General features: G+C 41.1%; 3 protein-coding genes across 4 annotated transcripts; all 3 read left to right on the top strand.

Moving 5' to 3' along the window:
* The first annotated feature begins 762 nt into the window (after positions 1-762).
* On the top strand, positions 763-9809 carry pask (PAS domain containing serine/threonine kinase). Of its 2 annotated transcripts, XM_085141977.1 has the most exons (21): positions 763-1285; positions 1429-1665; positions 1845-2068; positions 2186-2356; positions 2476-2610; positions 2691-2825; positions 2984-3146; positions 3611-3783; positions 3868-3997; positions 4098-4269; positions 5443-5669; positions 5759-5888; positions 6394-6947; positions 7034-7176; positions 7309-7476; positions 7593-7718; positions 7827-7961; positions 8071-8270; positions 8566-8699; positions 8802-8951; positions 9251-9809. In XM_085141977.1, the coding sequence occupies exons 2-21, from the start codon at positions 1461-1463 to the stop codon at positions 9418-9420; spliced, it is 3645 nt and encodes a 1214-aa protein (XP_084998103.1). In that variant the 5' UTR covers positions 763-1285; positions 1429-1460; the 3' UTR covers positions 9421-9809. The 2 variants fall into 2 exon arrangements, with proteins under 2 accessions (XP_084998103.1, XP_084998104.1); XM_085141978.1 differs by lacking the exon at positions 1429-1665.
* Positions 9810-10852: 1043 nt separating this feature from the next.
* mterf4 (mitochondrial transcription termination factor 4) lies at positions 10853-13799 on the top strand. The gene is made up of 4 exons (XM_085141985.1): positions 10853-10985; positions 11225-11636; positions 11736-11920; positions 12430-13799. The coding sequence occupies exons 1-4, from the start codon at positions 10959-10961 to the stop codon at positions 12817-12819; spliced, it is 1014 nt and encodes a 337-aa protein (XP_084998111.1). The 5' UTR covers positions 10853-10958; the 3' UTR covers positions 12820-13799.
* A 169-nt stretch (positions 13800-13968) lies between these two features.
* Positions 13969-16448, top strand: LOC146497833 (putative G-protein coupled receptor 148). Its single transcript, XM_085141986.1, has one exon. The coding sequence runs from the start codon at positions 14189-14191 to the stop codon at positions 15149-15151; it is 963 nt and encodes a 320-aa protein (XP_084998112.1). The 5' UTR covers positions 13969-14188; the 3' UTR covers positions 15152-16448.
* Positions 16449-16938: the final 490 nt, after the last annotated feature.

The following is a 16938-nucleotide window of genomic DNA, read 5'->3' on the forward strand; positions in this document are numbered from 1 at the left end:
TAAATTTAGATTTTCTCGCTTTATATTAAAATAATGATAATATTTTCCCTCTAGAAATTGCATAAGCTTTAATTTACTCATTCATTTACAGTATTTCATTTCTTTTATTTTATTTGTCATGCTAATGCGATTTTCCTGTTTCCAGAGGAGGGAAGCCACTCTTCGATTTTGTGTGCGTTTGCGTGCGATTACGTGGAGACGACATGTCGAGATATATATATATATATATATATATATATATATATATATATATATATATATATATATATATATATATATATATATATATATATATATAGTAAGTAAGTAAGTAAGTAAACTTTATTTATTAAGCGCTTTTCACAGACACAATCACAAAGCGCTGTACACAAATATTAAAATAAACAATAAAATCAATAAACATTATATACAATATAAAAGATCAAATGTAAATAATGTAAAAATATAAAATATGTAGATCAACAAAAGGCTTGTTTGAACAGAAGAGTTTTTAACTGTTTTTTAAAAGAATCCACAGAGTCAAGCAAACGTAATTGTAGTGGCAAACTGTTCCACAGCCTTGGTGCAACAGACTGAAAGGCTCTGTCCCCTTTTGTCTTCAGTCGTGTACGGGGAACAACTAAGAGACTCTGAGTCTGTGAGCGGAGATGGCGAGCAGCAGTGTATTTTATAAGATTTATAAGATAAGATATATATATATATATATATAGAGAGAGAGAGAGAGAGAGAGAGAGAGAGATGTGTATATGTATGTGTGTGAGAGAGAGACCGTTTACGTGAAGCCCTTTACTTCGATTATTCACACTCCACTTGAATGCAGCAGTAATTATTTTTGCGTGACTGTGCTGCCATGGTAACAAAGGCGGGCTGTTCCGGGTTAATTATCCAATGAACTTTTCCTGGTTCGTAGCTGGATGTTTGATTGGCTCCAGAGGACGTCCTGAAATCGTCTACTCCACTGACGCTTGAAGCCCGCGGTTTACAAAAGACATTGTCGCATTGAGCGAAATAATATCACGTTAATAAAATGTACTTTTAACCGAGGCTGACTTGCTTGGATGCTGACGTCGACTCCGGGTATAGCCTAAAACGTCGGTAATTTAACACAAATCAGAACTGACCGTGCAGCAGTGAAATTGTTAGCAGCGCTAACAATTTCATTGCTAACTTGCAGTAGCGAGTTAGCAAATGGCTAGTTAGCCACAGTGCGCAGTGCAGGTAACGTTACCTTGTCAACTGGCATTAACTCAAACAGCCGTGCCTAACAAGTAGGAAACGAGCTGAGGTGAGTCCTGAATGCTGCAGTATCTGAGCAGCGTAGATATTATCAATAAATCATGTCCTGTTGCATAAACTGCAAAGTTAGCTTGTGATATTAAGCTGTAATTGCTGCAAACACTGATTCTCTGTCATTTATACTTGCGTCAGCTATTATCAACGCGAGCTACATAACAGCAACAATGTCGCTGTCAACTGAGAATCGTTTTGCAGCTTCCGGAAGCGTCGTTGTTAAAGGACAAACTATTTGTGTGGTTCCCGACTTCTCGTCTGGTCACCTGGAAGATGACTTTGACCTGAACAGGTCTTACCCGTGTACTCGCAGACCTCTGTACAAGGAGAGGCTTTTAGCCTTTCAGCGTCGTTATGATCCGGCTTCCCTGACAGGTAAATTTCAGCTGTGTTCATTATAACCAACAGAAATGCTGCGCTAATAAATTCATATCAAGTCAGTATTGATATGGCACCCCCACCCCCATCACTGACGGTTTTGATTGGTTTGTGTTCTTAAACTAAGGGGAATAGATTGTATTTAAATCAGCTTATAACACCACTTTTTCCTACAGGTGACCATTTTGACATTGGATCTTCTGTGCCCACAAAAAACCGCCAGATGTGTAGTTTGCTTCCTTCTTCTCAAGCTGGTTCCTTGCCACACTTGTCTACTATGTCAGAGAGAGAGGAGATGCTCTTCAGTCAGCTAATGTCTGGTGACTTTGGCCTGCCGGGGTATCCCTCTGCCTTCAACCCAAACAAAGTCATTCTAACTGTCAACCATAAAACTAAAAAGGTACTGTGTTGTTGACTTAATGTGGAGGGAGGTTGCTTTGCAGCACAGGATAACCAGCATTTCAACTGTATGAACTGCTTACTTTATTATTTATTTATTTATTTATTTTAATTTCAGGTTTTGTCAGCAAATGAACAAGCCTGCAAGCTGTTTGAGTGCACAACTGAAGAGCTCATTGGAAAAAATCTGCCCTCCCTCTTAAAGAAAACCAGTCAGGTCCTGGAAGAAGCACTGGAAGAGGATTTTCCACTAGTCGATGGGACTGTTGTAGCAGCGTCTGGAAAAGTGGTATGAAATGACTTAAAACAGCATGAGCCATTGAGTCAGATTTCTTTAATCTACACCAGAGATTTATTCATTTCATTTGTTTTGGGGTTTTTTTCTTTGTTTGTTTGTGTTTTTGGCAGGTGGATGCCCTGACTTTATCTGGAGAGGTGCCAGTGTCAGTGTACACCTACAGACAATCACAGAATGAAGAGCACCTCCTTCTCGTGATGGAAAATGTAGAAAGGATGTCTTCCTTTTTGTCCTTCTCAAGAGATGTAAGTACACCCTTATTTAGCATTCTTTTACAAATGTAAAGTAATGTCTAGTCATAGACATGTACATTTGTCACTTTCAGGGCAGAATCCTAACCTGTGATTTGGCATTTGCCCATCTCCATGGATACCATCATCCCGAGGAGTTAAAAGGAGTTTTTGTGAAGGAGCTAATCCCCTCTTTACAAATCCCCCTCCGCAGTCATGCACTGCCCAAAGTAAGCACACTTTTGAACTGTTCTGCTCAGCTAAGGAAAACTCGCAATTTTAACCTCTGCTTCCGAGACCCTTTTTATCAATGTGCTGCTCTGACATTTTGGTGGCATGGATAAAAAGAAAATTATATCCCTTTTTAAATGTTTCTATCTCCTTTCAGATGCTGAGGGTTCAGCGAGTGTGTGGTAGAAGCAGAGAAGGTGCAGCAGTCCCGCTGTGCGTTAAACTTCAAGGGGCAGTGCAGTGTGGGAAACCCCAACACCAGCTTAATGGGACTGGCTACATACACCTCAATGACAGCCTTGAAATGTCATCCTCATCAGGTAGTTGGCTTAAATTGTAAGACAAAGGTATGACCAATAGATTAAAAACACACTCACTGTTGTGCACCCAGTGGGTGTGTGGGTTATGCACCCACACACTGTGTTGTGCTGTACACTCCAATTAACATTTAAACTTCTTGCAGTCCAATAGAGGTGTAGGTTTTACATTTTGGGGCTTTTCCTGGACAATTTAAAGTTGGAAATGTACTAATATGGCCCTTACAGATCAGATATGGTGCTTGCATTGACAGCTTTCAGGCAGCTTTAATGTTAGTAGCCTTTTTCATGCTGTGTCTATGTCCACTATAGTGAACACTTGTTGTTTAGTATCCTCAAGTCTGATGTTTGTGTTTTAAGGCAATGAATTCACTAATACCCCCCCACCCATGTCATTTGGTTTTATATATCACTTATGTTTTCTTTAACTAATTGTGCACTTTGAACGTACGCTTGGACTTTCACAGATGTCAATGTGGACAGCACTGTCAGCCCAGCCCTAGAATACTCTGGAACAGTTTGGGTGTTTGCTCCTGTCAGCGGTCTCCTTCTGCTCCACACTGATGGTTCTATCGTCAGCATCCACAGCCACCTGGCCCTCAGTCTGTTTGGCTACAGCAAGGACGAGCTGCTGGGGAAGGTCAGCCAATGTAACCACTGAACATGGATGTTTGGACTGAGGACCATCCAATCCTCATAGATATTGCTGTTTTGTTATCTATAGAACATCACTTTCCTGATGCCCGGTTTCTATGGGTGGATGTCGGACTCTGACAGAAAGGCCAGATCCTTCTCTGATTCTCATGCAGAGGCCCCTAAAAGTCCTGCAGCATCCAGGATATCAGGAAAATATGGTGAGTGTTGGAATATGTAAGGTACTTATTTTTTTACCTGTCATGCAGTATTATTTGTTTGCACTGTGCATCACTTAATAGTTTCTTATTTCAATTTTAGACCCATCCTCACTAGTGGCAGGAGACATGGCCATGGTGCACCGAGCAGCTCTGGAAAGGACTTCAGCAGGGAGAGGCAGGATCTTCACTGGCACCAGCACGATGCTGGATAAACAGGGCAGCGCTCTGTTGGCCCTCTCCCCTCCTGCAATCACCTCAACACGTGTGGTTACGTAAGTACGCGGGCACATTAAAATTGTCCAGCTCACAGGCTCCGTGATTTTAATGTGTATCAATGATTTTATCTGGTAAGTCATATCCAAGGCTTTTAGTAGCCTTGGATATGATGGTGATTAATTCTGACAGGAGGTTTTATGCCAGCAGATATTCAAATTCACTGTAGACTTTAAACAGAATGAGTTTGTGTACTCTGAAATGCTGGACAGACAAAAGCTGCTGTTGCGACAATCAGGTGCCTTAAAGCCGCAGGCTGCATGTATATTTAATGTGCTTTGCAGTAAATCTGGAAGCACTCCACCTCACTGGTCAAGCCTGATGGTCTCACCGTGTCTCCAACTACTCAATAGACACTGAAACACTAATTACATTTTCCCCTGTTAGATCAGCTGTGACTGCTCATCGTTTCTGTCCTTTCTGTTGTTATTGTTTTCCTCCATAAAACTTGTATCTGAATTAGACTCGTAAAGCTTTTGTGACTGGAATGTTTTCCCCAAATTTCACAGTCATGATTGATTCATGAATGATTGTGATGCTGGAATATCTCAGTGTGGGTTAAGTGTGTTAAAAGGCCTCTCGTTTGCCATCTGTTGGACAAATAATGTCAAAGCATGCCTGGTATTTAAAAAATAAATTTAAAAAAGTAGAGATTTCTAATATAGTGCCTCTTATTTATCATTTGAAGAAATAGTAACACATCGTTAAGTTGTTCCAACTGAATATTATTGTTTACCAACCTTTTATACAAAATATGTATTTCAGTACTGAGCTTTTATTTAAGCTAAGCATTTACAATTTACAGCATGCAGATAGAAACTTGCATAAGTCCTAAATCTTCAGCCTGTGGGGGAAATAAACAGGCAAAGACTTATTCACTCACTAAAAATGTAACTGCAGGGACAAATGAGCCGGGAGTTAAGGCATTCGTTCTTCTATATGCTATTACCAGTGCTTGTAAGGTGAAGTGCTTTGTGTTTTATGCTTGCAGCAACCCCAAAAAACAAGACATCCACAATATAGATTGCAGTTTTGCGTATACATTTTTGATTTCCTAGGAGAGACTTCAGATACGTTTTCAGTAAATATTTTGCTGTTGGAGTTTGCCTGTACCTTTCTTGTGTTGGCATGGAAAGAAAAGAATTGGATTGGAACGGCCGGTCTTTCCTCAGGGCCAATAACACTGCAGAGCTGATGGAAGAAGCAGCTCAGGTAGCACCATGCTGTAGTCAGATAGACAGTGTGGATACTACTCAGGCACTCCTCAAGACATTTACCTGGGTGGAACTTCCAGATGACGAGACCTGCCGCTCTGTTCCCACTGAACCATCGCACCAAAAGAGAGAACAGCAGCCGGGCAGTGAAGTTCAGAAAAAAGATGAACCTGAGAATATCCCAGGTGTGACGTAGCTCTGCTGATGTTTTCTTTACATAAATGGAGCTCAGCTATAAATACAACGTATAATGAATGTTTTTCTTCTTCTCTAGACTGTCCTGCTGGGAATGAACATGCTGTTGATAAGATCAACAACAAACCTTCTGATGTAGGAAAAGATCACCGTTCATCTGCCTCTGTGCTTGAGGAATCGAGCTTTGAAGTCATCTCAATGGAGAGCCGGTGAGGAGAGAGATTTTTCAGTTGTGTGGGTAAGATGAGGCCCTGAAAGCCTCTGACGTGCCTGGTTGAAACTTCAAAGAATCTAAAGATGCTAATGAGAATGTCAGCGCTCGCAGTTACGTATATCATACTTTAAAATATCGCACAATGGCAGGAAGAAACAGACGAGTTTCAGCCTGTAGCTTAGAAATACTGTCTCATTCATATTTTTGGCGTCTTTAGTGGGTCAGCACCTTTTTCAACTGTATAAGCCTTTTTCAATTGAGTGTGCTTCCTTTTTGTTTAGTTAGACTTCAAAGAAAACTAGAAACATTCATTTCACATATCATTTGCTATACTAACACCTGGATGTGTTTCTCTGTGTTTTAATACAGTATTTGATTCCACTGTCAAACATTTATTCATTTCTTTCCTTATTTCAGCTTTAGACGTTTCCTTCCTTTATGAATATATTTTTCATGTATTCATGTAACAATGTTTTGGTTTTTCTAATTTAATTTCCTAGGTCTTCTTCTGGCTTCTGTGAACACGGTGGTTCTGATCCAGCCCAAGCAGTGGACACAGCCAGTGTCTTTCTGGACCTAAACAGCAATGGTGATCTGGTTAGCCGGGCCCTAGCGGAGCTAGACCTGGGTGGTAATATAGAGCTGCTCAGTGGCGGAGGAGGCAACAATGACACCCCACACTCTGTGGCATCATGCGATACAGCTGAGCTCCTGCGGACTCCCTCCCCATGCATGGTGCTGTCTGACCAGGAAGCGGGGCCCAGTGAGCCTGGGGACGTTGCTTCTGTGGAGGCCAGAAACAAATCACCTGAAAAACTTGAAAAGCATAAGGATGAGCAGGTTCACTGGGAAGCTGTCTCTGCAATTCATCAAGGAAAGGGCCAAGAGGGCTGTGAACAAGTGAATACTGGGATTCAGTCACTAACAGATATGCCTGCCACATCAACTCCCAAGAAACAGAAGGTGTATGGACACAACCAGTCCTCAGATGCCACATGTATAGTGGAGGGGAGATTTGAAGGAAGTGGATACCACAGAGACGGCACAAGAATAGGTTGGTGTTAAACTGTTTACTGTACTTTAGATTCCTCCTAAAAATCAAATGCAAAGCAACAAGTATTTTTCTCTCCTTGTGTGCAGATGTGCTGTGTGATGTGTGCGGGATTAACCTCCCAGACGGAAGCTCCATTTTCTGCATGTGGATGTGCAGACTCAGCCAGCAGGGGGCGATGTCACAAACGGATCAATCACTGCACGACCAAACAGCAGGCAGTCTAGGAGAGGTCAGTGGCTGTAATGATCTTAAGTCTAGGTCAATAAAGCATGGTTTTTATCTTATTTATATTTTAATTTAAACTTCATTAGAGGCGGTTGTGCTTTTAACTTGGTGATCATTTACTCGTTTCTTCATGAAGAGGATTGGTGAGGCCAGTCAGGGGGAAGCATTGCGCTCCACCATGGACCTCGAGCAGTCTAAAGCCTGTGATGGACAGTTTGAAGAAGAGTACAAGCCGATCAAAGCTGTTGGTAAAGGAGCCTTTGGATTTGTCTGGAAGGCAGAAAGGCGCTGCGATGGGCAAGAAGTAAGAAATTCTTTTTTTTTTCTTTTTTTTTGGGGGGGGGGGGGTGTTGTTTGTATATGTAGTTTTTTTGTTTTTTTGCAGAAGATGACTTTATGACCTACTTTAAAAACCTACAGGTGATTGTGAAGTTCATCAGCAAGGCCAGAATAGTGAGCGACTGCTGGATAGACGACCCAATGTTAGGGCGAGTGAGCCAGGAGATCGCCATACTGACCCGAGTGACGCACCATAACATCGTTAAGGTCGCTGTGCGGTTTGCATCACATGACCCTGTCGCAAAGTTTCCAAAATAATGTTTTTAATCGTGAACTGTGTTGCTTCACATCATACACCTGTGTTGGTGTCACTAGGTGCTGGAGGTGTTTGAGAATGGGAGTTACTTTCAGATGGTGATGGAGAAACACGGAGATGGTTTGGACCTTTTTGAGTTTATAGACATGCAGCCGAGGCTCGATGAGCCCCTTGCCAGCTACATATTCAGACAGGTACACGCACAGCCAGAAAAATACAACCGTGTCAGGAGAGTGGGCTCATAAATGTGACATGAAGTGTTGATTTGTTCTTTGTTAAAATGCAGCGTCTGTCTCTTCGCAGATTGTGGCAGCTGTCTTCTATCTGAGGACCAAGAACATCCTTCACAGGGACATAAAAGATGAGAACATCATAATTGACACATGTTTTCACATTCGACTGATAGACTTCGGCTCTGCTGCTATAATGACTCCTGGGAAGCTCTTTTATAATTTCTGTGGCACCCTTGAGTACTGCTCCCCAGAGGTGCTACAGGGAAATCCGTGAGTATACACTATCTGTTAATTCTCTTTTTCCTTTTTTTTAAAATTTTTTTTTATGTATTTTATTAAACATGTAGGTTAAATAGCATCCTTCTGTTTAAAGAAGTCACTTAAATTATTGAATCTGAATGCAGAGTCTAGTTAAGAGTTATTTTTACAGTCCTAGATTACATTTATGACCCATTGAACTCATGAATTGAACTCTAGAGTATACAATTTTGAGAATATACCATCAGCACTGAATTAACTTGCTAATAATTGTAGGCTTCTCTCATAAGTGGGCTTCTTTTTGTAGCTATGAGGGTCCAGAGCTGGAGATGTGGTCTCTGGGGGTTTTGCTCTATACGTTGCTTTTCAGCGAGAATCCCTTCTGTGACGTGGGTGAGATCCTGGATGCCAAATTAAATCCCCCGTATCATCTCTCTCCAGGTACACAGCAGCTGGTTGTGATTTCACAAAATATGATCCTTTGAGTTTATAGAGACGATTTTGTCCAGTCAGATTCTGAAGTTTTTCTGTGTATTCTCTCAGAGTTGGATGATGTATTACACGGGCTGCTTGACCCTAACCCAACTCACAGAATGGATTTAGACCAGCTGCTGCTGCAGTCCTGGATCAGCCAGCCCATTTCTCTATCAGAGTACACCTGGGCAGAGGTGGTTCCTGAAAATCTGAGCTGCTGTGAGTACTCTTAAATGGTACTGTTGGTCTAGTAGGTGTCAGACCTTTTCTGATATTCCCCACCTCAGGAGGTGGAAACAGTTTATCCCTTACACCTCTTAATACTCATCACTCTGCAACAATAAAATAAGTGCATAAGCATCAGGCCACTTTGATATTTTTTCCCCTTGAAATGTAATACAAATTCAACTTAGTCCAACTTCATATTTTTCCTTTTCCACCTGCACCACAGTTTGAGAACCTTGTTGACAATCGTTAGCTATGTTTTAATGTACTGGGGCCTCTGATCTTTTTATCAGGTTTACCGCAGCACCAAGAATCCAGTCCTAAGGCATACATCGGGAAGAGCTCATTTTCAGGCAGTGGGGATGACACTCTGCCTGAGGATGACGAGGAGGAAGATGAGGATGAGAGGTTGGAGATTGCAGCCCTGAAATCGGAGCTGCATAAGTACCTCGTTGAGGATTAAAGACTCTGCTTAAACAAAGTGAAGCCTTCATGCGAACTGTCAAATCAACTTTTTTATCTGGAGTCACTGAACAAAGATATAAATGTTGAAGAAAAATGAAGTGTGCCTCAATGATGGGACGCTGCTGTCGGGACTAAATATGAGACAAACAGACTTCTGACTTAATCATGGGTCGGTCACACTGTGCTTGTTTCTGTGTTCAGGATGTAATGTTTTATTTATTTTTTGCAGTTTGAGGAAAAATTAAAGCAGCAAAAAAATAAATAAATTGTGACAGTTTAAAGTATCACCCAGCTTTACTACAAAAACACAACAACTATAAGCTGTTACCTCAGAGAAATCACACAAACTCATTAAAGTTAAAGAAACTCTTGATCCAGCTTTTTATTTTTAAATAATGGGCAATTTATATTCATTGTTTTATTCTTGTATATTTTAATTAAAAGTGTAAGAATATCTGATATTTATCTATTTATTTTTATACATCAATAAATGTATTGCCACAAGCATGTTCTCTTCAGTCAGGTAACTGCTACTTAAATTTATATCCAAAACACTAAATGACTGCAGTACTTGTTGGGGACACATTTATTAGGTTCCCAGCTGGTGTTAAATCTGCCAGATTAACAGCTGCTGTTATTTACAGGCTGCCATTTCCTTCACAGACTTTAACGTTATTTCAAAGTAGAGAGGAGGGTGGTACTGCAAATATTTCATCGTGAGTACATTACACTAGCTACAGACTGTCAGCTATTCCAATAAAGTTGAGGATGTATTTTCACTGTGTATTTGTGAAGATATGAGTTCCTTATAAGTCCTTATAACACTGAACCATTTAAAAAGCCCAGACTTTACCTTTTTTTTATGTATCCTGATTGCATTCACCATGCTGATTCTCATCTGAAAATATCTTTTGTAATTAAAAATGATTAACTCATGACATTGATAACATGAATTGAGCACCATATCGTTACTCAGGGCAGGAAAGCAATGACAAAAAGTGACCTAAAGTCTCTATTTAGACTGTTGACTTGATGATTGTTGAAATACAATCTGTCAAATACGTCAATCACGAATTATATCAAGCAACTTTGGGGCACAATACACAAGCTGCAATTAGATCCTGGTAAAGTGACGTTTGAAGGTGTCATTGAGGTTAAAAATATGTTTCCAAAAAGCACTGAATTTATTAGTACAATCACGCAGAGCCATAAGGATAAAACAAGTAATTTCTTTATTTTATATGTAAACCCTAATGACTGCGGTTTATATACAGATAGAAACAAAGATATTAGACGCTTAAAAAACAAACAAACATCGAGAATCACTTTTTGGCACGACACAGGCAATTTAATTAGGAAAATGTCTGTCTTATAAGATTTCTAAATCATGGTCACACCATCATATTTGATTAGCCGAATATATACCAAAGACTGTAGAAAAAACTGTTTTCTACAGTCTTTGATATACATACACACGTAGCGGAACCTTTGCACTCTTTAAGTTGGAAGACGGAAATATTTCGATAACGGAGAAGCATGGGAACCCGTGTTGCTGTGAATCAGGTGAAGTATAAATACAAACTATTACGATTTAGTATCTTTTTCCTCGAAGTAGAAATAATTAGAGGTGCAACACTTTTAACTGAATGGACCCATCAGTAAAAAAGGAAAGAAAAGACTGACATTTATAACCTTCACGTCTGCTAACTTGAGCTAATGATAACGATGGAGTTTGTTAGCATATTTTCTGCCCCCTCTACCGCTGCTGTCTGAGGGTTTTAAAGGCGTGTATTTTTCCACAGGTACTACGGTTGGCTGTGAGAAATGCCACCATCTCTACACTGTGTCCGCGTCAGTTTGGGAGATACTACCTCCAGTCCAGATGGTGTTGTTCCTCCACCAACCAGGCAACGCAGCACAGTCAAGACTTGAATCCTCCGAGTGGGATCCCGGTCACTGAGCTGTCCCTGCGCTCTTTCATTGATATGGGCTTCACAGAGAGTCAGGCAGAGCAGATATACGAGTCTCTGGCCAATGTCAGAAGAGGAGATTCTGCCAAACACATCCTACCAACCCTCACAGCTCTGTTTGTCTTGGGCCTCAACCCGTCGAGTGTGAAGAAGTGCCTGGAGAAATGTCCTGAACTTTACACCATAAAAGAGGCACAGCTGCAGCAGCGCATAAGCAACCTGCGGAAAATAGGCTTAGTTGAAGGTAAAGTGTTGCCTTTGCGCAGTTTTTTTTTCTACATTAGATCAAGCATAAAATTACTGAAAATATATGAAACCTGCATTTTACTCTATTTCTCCGTAGGCAGCCTTCAGAGGGTGGTGGCCCATTACCCCAGGATCCTGACTGTGCCTTTGAAGAGGGTAAAAAATGTGGTGATGTTTCTCAAAGAGAAGTGCCTGTTTACTTCCCAGCAGGTCACAGACATCATCAGAGATTGTCCAGCAGTGGTGCTGGAGAACTTGGATCAGCTGGAGTACAAGTTTCAAGTGAGCAAGTGAATTGTGTTTGCTGCTTTTTGTTAGGTTTTGGTTTGGATTGTCAAGCAGACCTGTCCAAACAGACCTTATACTTGGGTTCTGTGTATTCAAATGTGTAACAAACAACGGTTACCATATTATTACATAAAAGATGCAAATGTGAATTCCTAGATGTTTTGAATAAGTTATCAAAGACTATAAGCACAGTGGGCAGATACTCAGTAGCTCTATTCCAGTAATAATAGACTGAATGTTATTTGTGTATATAATTTTTTTCAGATCTGCATTTTATAATCCTGTGAGCACTTCTGCAGTTCTCTTTGTACAGTGCAGAGTGGGACAGTGTGCATCCGCATTGCACTTTCCCACATGAAAGCACACCGTCCTTAAGATCAGCACAGAGTTTTGAGATAGGAGTATCTCCTGTGTCCACACTTTTATATGTTGTCCACTTAAAGCTGTTGTCAAACTGTGTACTAACTGTTTTGACCGGCACATTTTACCTCCTCTCTCCACAGTACGTCTACTTCAGAATGGGTGTCAAACAGGCGGAGATGGTGAAGTGCCGACTGTTTCGTTACAGTCTGGATGAGATCCGCTGTCGACACACTTTCTTGGAGCGACGGGGCCTCTATGAAACCCCGGACAAGAAAGGACAGACGACGATCATCAACCCCAATCTGGACAGCGTCCTTAATGTTGACCAGGACACCTTCCTCGCGCACATCGCCCAGGCGTCAGCGGAGGAGTACGACGTGTTTAAAAGACTGGCAGCCAGGGAGTGGCAGGAAGAGGAGCTGCAGCAGGGCAGGACCGAACCTGATAGTGACGATGAGGATGAGGATGATGAGGAAGATGATGACGATAGAGAAGCAAAAAGTGGATATGGGAAAAGGAGAAAGAAGTGACTGCTTGTTGAACCAGTCTTTGCTTTTTGCTTTTTAGGGAAGTTTCCTAGATTATTATCTAAACCACCCATGGGAACACAGGAAGAGCCTTTTGCTGGGGTTTATGTTAGTGGTTTCATCAGGATGTAAAACGTGAGGATGTTGGTGTGAGACTTGGTCAGTTCTAACTTTGGGTGAGGAAAAATGTCTCCCACATAATTTATTTGTAAAAGTGTCACTAATATTTTTGACTTTCCTTCATTGACGGCATAAATTAAATTAATTTCAGAAGCTTGACTTGTGAGTCGCATTGAAAACTGATGACTGCCAATCCCTTTAAGTAAGTTTTCGAATAAAGTCAAATAAATTCTTGAAAACCAATCCGATTTACTGGGCAGAAAACTCTATAAAAGCTACGGTGTGGGGAGCTCCACCTCGTTACTACGTGACAGCTGAGTGTTTGTAGCTCTCTGCAGCCCCTATACTATCTCTCTGAGTCAACAAAGGGTACATTCAGCAAGAGCCGTCCAGTGAGATGAGTGCTGCAGAGCACCGTTTTATTTATTTGAGCATTAACGGATGCACGCCACAGGCAGTTTTTTCCATTTTTGAGCCTCAGGTAAGATCACTCACCTTTGTTCAATCGATAATTTGTCAATAAATATGTTTATGTAGTCATTTCTGGGTTTTGTTTTGCTCTTTTTGTTCAGTGTATACAAATTTTGGTTGGGGACCTGGTTATCATGGTTGTGGTGTTCATCTTAGTTATTTTTATTTATTTTTTGATGAGTGAAATCATGATGTTGCACCTGATTTGTGAGATTGTACATGAAGAGAAGTTGATGTTCAGAGTCCATTGTTGAATATTCGTTCATATTCGAATTCTGCCAACAAGCTTCTGGTCGCTCATTTTAATTGTTAAGCAGACTAAAACAATTTGACTGGACTGTAAAATAAAAATGGCATGTTTAAAAAGCCGGAGCATTAAAGTGTTAGACATTACTGTTTTTTTTGTTTGTTTGTTTTTGTTTTTCCAGTCTGCAGCCTAACAAGGTTATCATTGTATCAAACACACACAGAGATATCATTCATGTAGAGACCACATTTGCTCTTTGCAGCTTTTACGCAAATGCATAAATATAGCCATATTCTCGAGCCATATTTGCATGTAGTTACAGTTGATTTATACAGTTTCTTACCTGCTCATCCAGTTCAAATTCGCTGGGTGGATTAGAGTGGAGGTGTATCCCACCTGTATTAAATGTAGTGCGCTGTGGACATTGATTTATAGTGTTTTTCTTTCACAGGACTTGGCTGGAGAAAGTAGGGACTGTGATCATAAAACACCCTTGTGTCGCCATCTGCACTTCCTCCGTGACTCACAGGTACAATGACATCACCGATACCAATTTCAAACATCACGCAGGAGTGGGTGGAGGTCCTGGAGAAATGGCACCTGGATTTGTTTTTGATCCCCACAATAGTCATCACTCTTGCCACCTTGCTGGCCAGCCCTGTTCTCCTGGTAAGCATTTTCCTATCCCGTGCCCTGCGCCAGGAGACGCGTTACCTGCTACTGGCCAACATCCTGGTGGCCGACCTGTTTTTGGTCCTCCTCAACTTGGCCACATTGATTTGTAACGCCTTGAGAGCGCCGATGCAATGGTTGGGTTGTGAGCTGGTCACCGCTCTCACCGTCACCAGCTACTGTTGTGCCATTTACACGGTCACGCTCATGGTGGTCGACACCTATGCTGCTGTTCGCTGGCCTCTCCGTTACCGTGACGTTATTCCACCTTCCCGCACCTACTGCATACTGGTGGGGGTGTGGGTGTTAGCAGCCATATACCCTTTCACAGTGATGATCAAGACGCAGGTAGCGAGTGGGAACTTCCATGAAAAGCTACCCGTGTGTCTGGTCCTCATCTCCCTTGGATTCATTCAGGCCAGGAACATGACTGGGATCTACATCTACTTCTTCGTAGCTGCACTCATGTGTTCACTGCTCATTTCTTACTGCTACATTCGCCTCTACATGGTAACAAGGACACAAGGAATCTGGCATAGCCGCTTCTCCAGGGCCAGGGTCACCCTGCTGGCCCACGGGGTTCTGCTCCTGCTCTACTTTGCCCCCGGCTTCCTTTTTACCATGGAGCTCGTTCTAATAGACAGGAAAGACATACCTCAGGATGTTCGCGTGTGGGTCTCCACAGTCAATATGTGTGTTTTTATGTTGCTGCCCAGGGTATTTGCTCCTTACCTGTATGGGATCAGGTACAGAGAGATCTCAGACACAGTAATGCTGCTGCTGCTGCACCAGCACAGGAGACTCAGCCAGGCCGCAGCTGCGTAAAGAACTGCTGTGTTTTTGAACAACTTCTAAAGAGTCAGAGTTTTATCTACATGATCTGTAAAAATGCCAAGAATCAAACTGTCATAGAGAAACGCCGCATTTTATTTTATTTTATAGTTTAGTCTGTAGGAGTTAGATTTCACCGAATCTAGAACTTAGACTCTGTGTTCCAGCTACATTAATAATGCAATATCGCCAATGTTTTATTTGTATAAAGCACTTGGATTTCTTTCTACTTTCTCTGTTTGTGTCAGGGGTTGAGAACTGTGTTGCTGCTCTGTGGATCTCGGTCAGAAGAAGCTGAACTTCCCTGCTTTCATATTTATGTAACACACGATCCCAGGCCTCGGTTTTATGATTAAAGTAATAAAGCACTAAACTGTATTCGTTTTTTTTTTAGCCTTGTTTGTCTAAAGCTGGATATCTACAATGATCCGACATGGCGAGAAGGGTGATGGATAATGGTGAGTCGAGCATCCTGGCAGCAGGCGGCCATAACCAGTTCAGCAACTTAACAGCAGAGGGACACATTCGTCCCTTCGTCTTGTAAAGCACAACAGGATAGATGTGTTCTTTCCTCATGGCCTGGATCCCTGCACTCTAAACAACCTCACACTGCCTTTCTACATAAGCCTCTGGACCACCTCTACCCCAAAGAACACTCTACTTAATCTTATTTGCCCATTTACATGGAACTGATTACAAAGTGCTAAATACAAATCTCTAATGACCTGATTTCCACAGAAATCATTGCCATTCAACGTGGTCTGATAAGACTACATTGCTTTTCATTCTGATGAACTCACACAAAAAGTCCCTGAGGGGAGTTACTTAAGCTATTGTAGTGCTGTTTCTTGATATTTCTTGGGAGTTGCCTTATTTAAAGTGTTGAAAATAACTGGTTGACATATAATTTGTCAAACATAATTGGCATGACACAACATAGAAACAAGCAATCAGATTTGGACAAAGTCGCTTATTTATACTTTATTCAACCAGATAAAATATCTCACTGAATTTAAGAATCTCATTCTCAAGAGAAAGCTGAGCAATAGGGTGTTAGAAATTACAACAAATTCAGCAATTCAATTAAAAATATTTGTACTAGAGAAAAGAGCTGGACTGATTTTAATGTAGAACACAGTACAATAACTTCGTCCTTCCTCAACTACATTTACACCAGCTGTGCCAAAATCACCACTAAAGATATCCAGTGTCTCTTTAAAGCTTTCAGCCTCTAAATAATGTATATTATATTTGCAGGATACTGTGTGTATCAATATAAATAATGTTACTATACATAAAAAACATACATGACACCATCCAACAAGTGCTTCATCCTGTAGATGCTCCTGTTTATTTGTGGGGAATAACACATATTTCTAGTCTTTTGACCATGGGAGGGAGACTTGTAAGTGTGAAAGGTACTGATGATAGTACTACTACACTATAGTGTAGAATACCAATATCACTGTATGCCTTTACAAAATACAACCTTATCTTTTTTTTTTTTTTTTTTTGAATCTGTGTAAAATATTTGCATATATTTGGATAAAGTGTGCTTCAGGGGAACAGTAGCTCGCTTTTTGTGTAAATAGTAGGCACATGATTCATATGGATTTGCACCGATGATAGCACACTTGGTTCTTCAAGGAAACCGGCTGGGAGCTCTGGGAAATATTTTGCAGCAGGCAAAAGGAAGTTGTGACATTCTTAATTCCGGCCAAACTCCTCCTTCCTCACCTAAAAAAAGTCTGTTATGCTGCTTTTCGTATTTTTTCACGTGT

The sequence above is a fragment of the Neolamprologus multifasciatus genome, chromosome 18, assembly GCF_963576455.1.
Source record: "Neolamprologus multifasciatus chromosome 18, fNeoMul1.2, whole genome shotgun sequence".
NCBI classification, from domain to species: domain Eukaryota; kingdom Metazoa; phylum Chordata; class Actinopteri; order Cichliformes; family Cichlidae; genus Neolamprologus; species Neolamprologus multifasciatus.

Coding starts and splice junctions, on each gene's coding strand:
- LOC146497833 (XM_085141986.1), top strand. CDS start 14,189: ATGACATCACCGATACCAATTTCAAACATCACGCAGGAGTGGGTGGAG.
- mterf4 (XM_085141985.1), top strand. CDS start 10,959: ATGGGAACCCGTGTTGCTGTGAATCAG. Junction 11,637..11,735: donor GAAAATAGGCTTAGTTGAAG/GTAAAGTGTTGC, acceptor ATTTCTCCGTAG/GCAGCCTTCAGAGGGTGGTG. Junction 11,921..12,429: donor AGCTGGAGTACAAGTTTCAA/GTGAGCAAGTGA, acceptor CTCTCTCCACAG/TACGTCTACTTCAGAATGGG.
- pask (XM_085141977.1), top strand. CDS start 1,461: ATGTCGCTGTCAACTGAGAATCGTTTTGCAGCTTCCGGAAGCGTCGTT. Junction 2,611..2,690: donor TTTTGTCCTTCTCAAGAGAT/GTAAGTACACCC, acceptor TGTCACTTTCAG/GGCAGAATCCTAACCTGTGA. Junction 8,271..8,565: donor GAGGTGCTACAGGGAAATCC/GTGAGTATACAC, acceptor TTCTTTTTGTAG/CTATGAGGGTCCAGAGCTGG.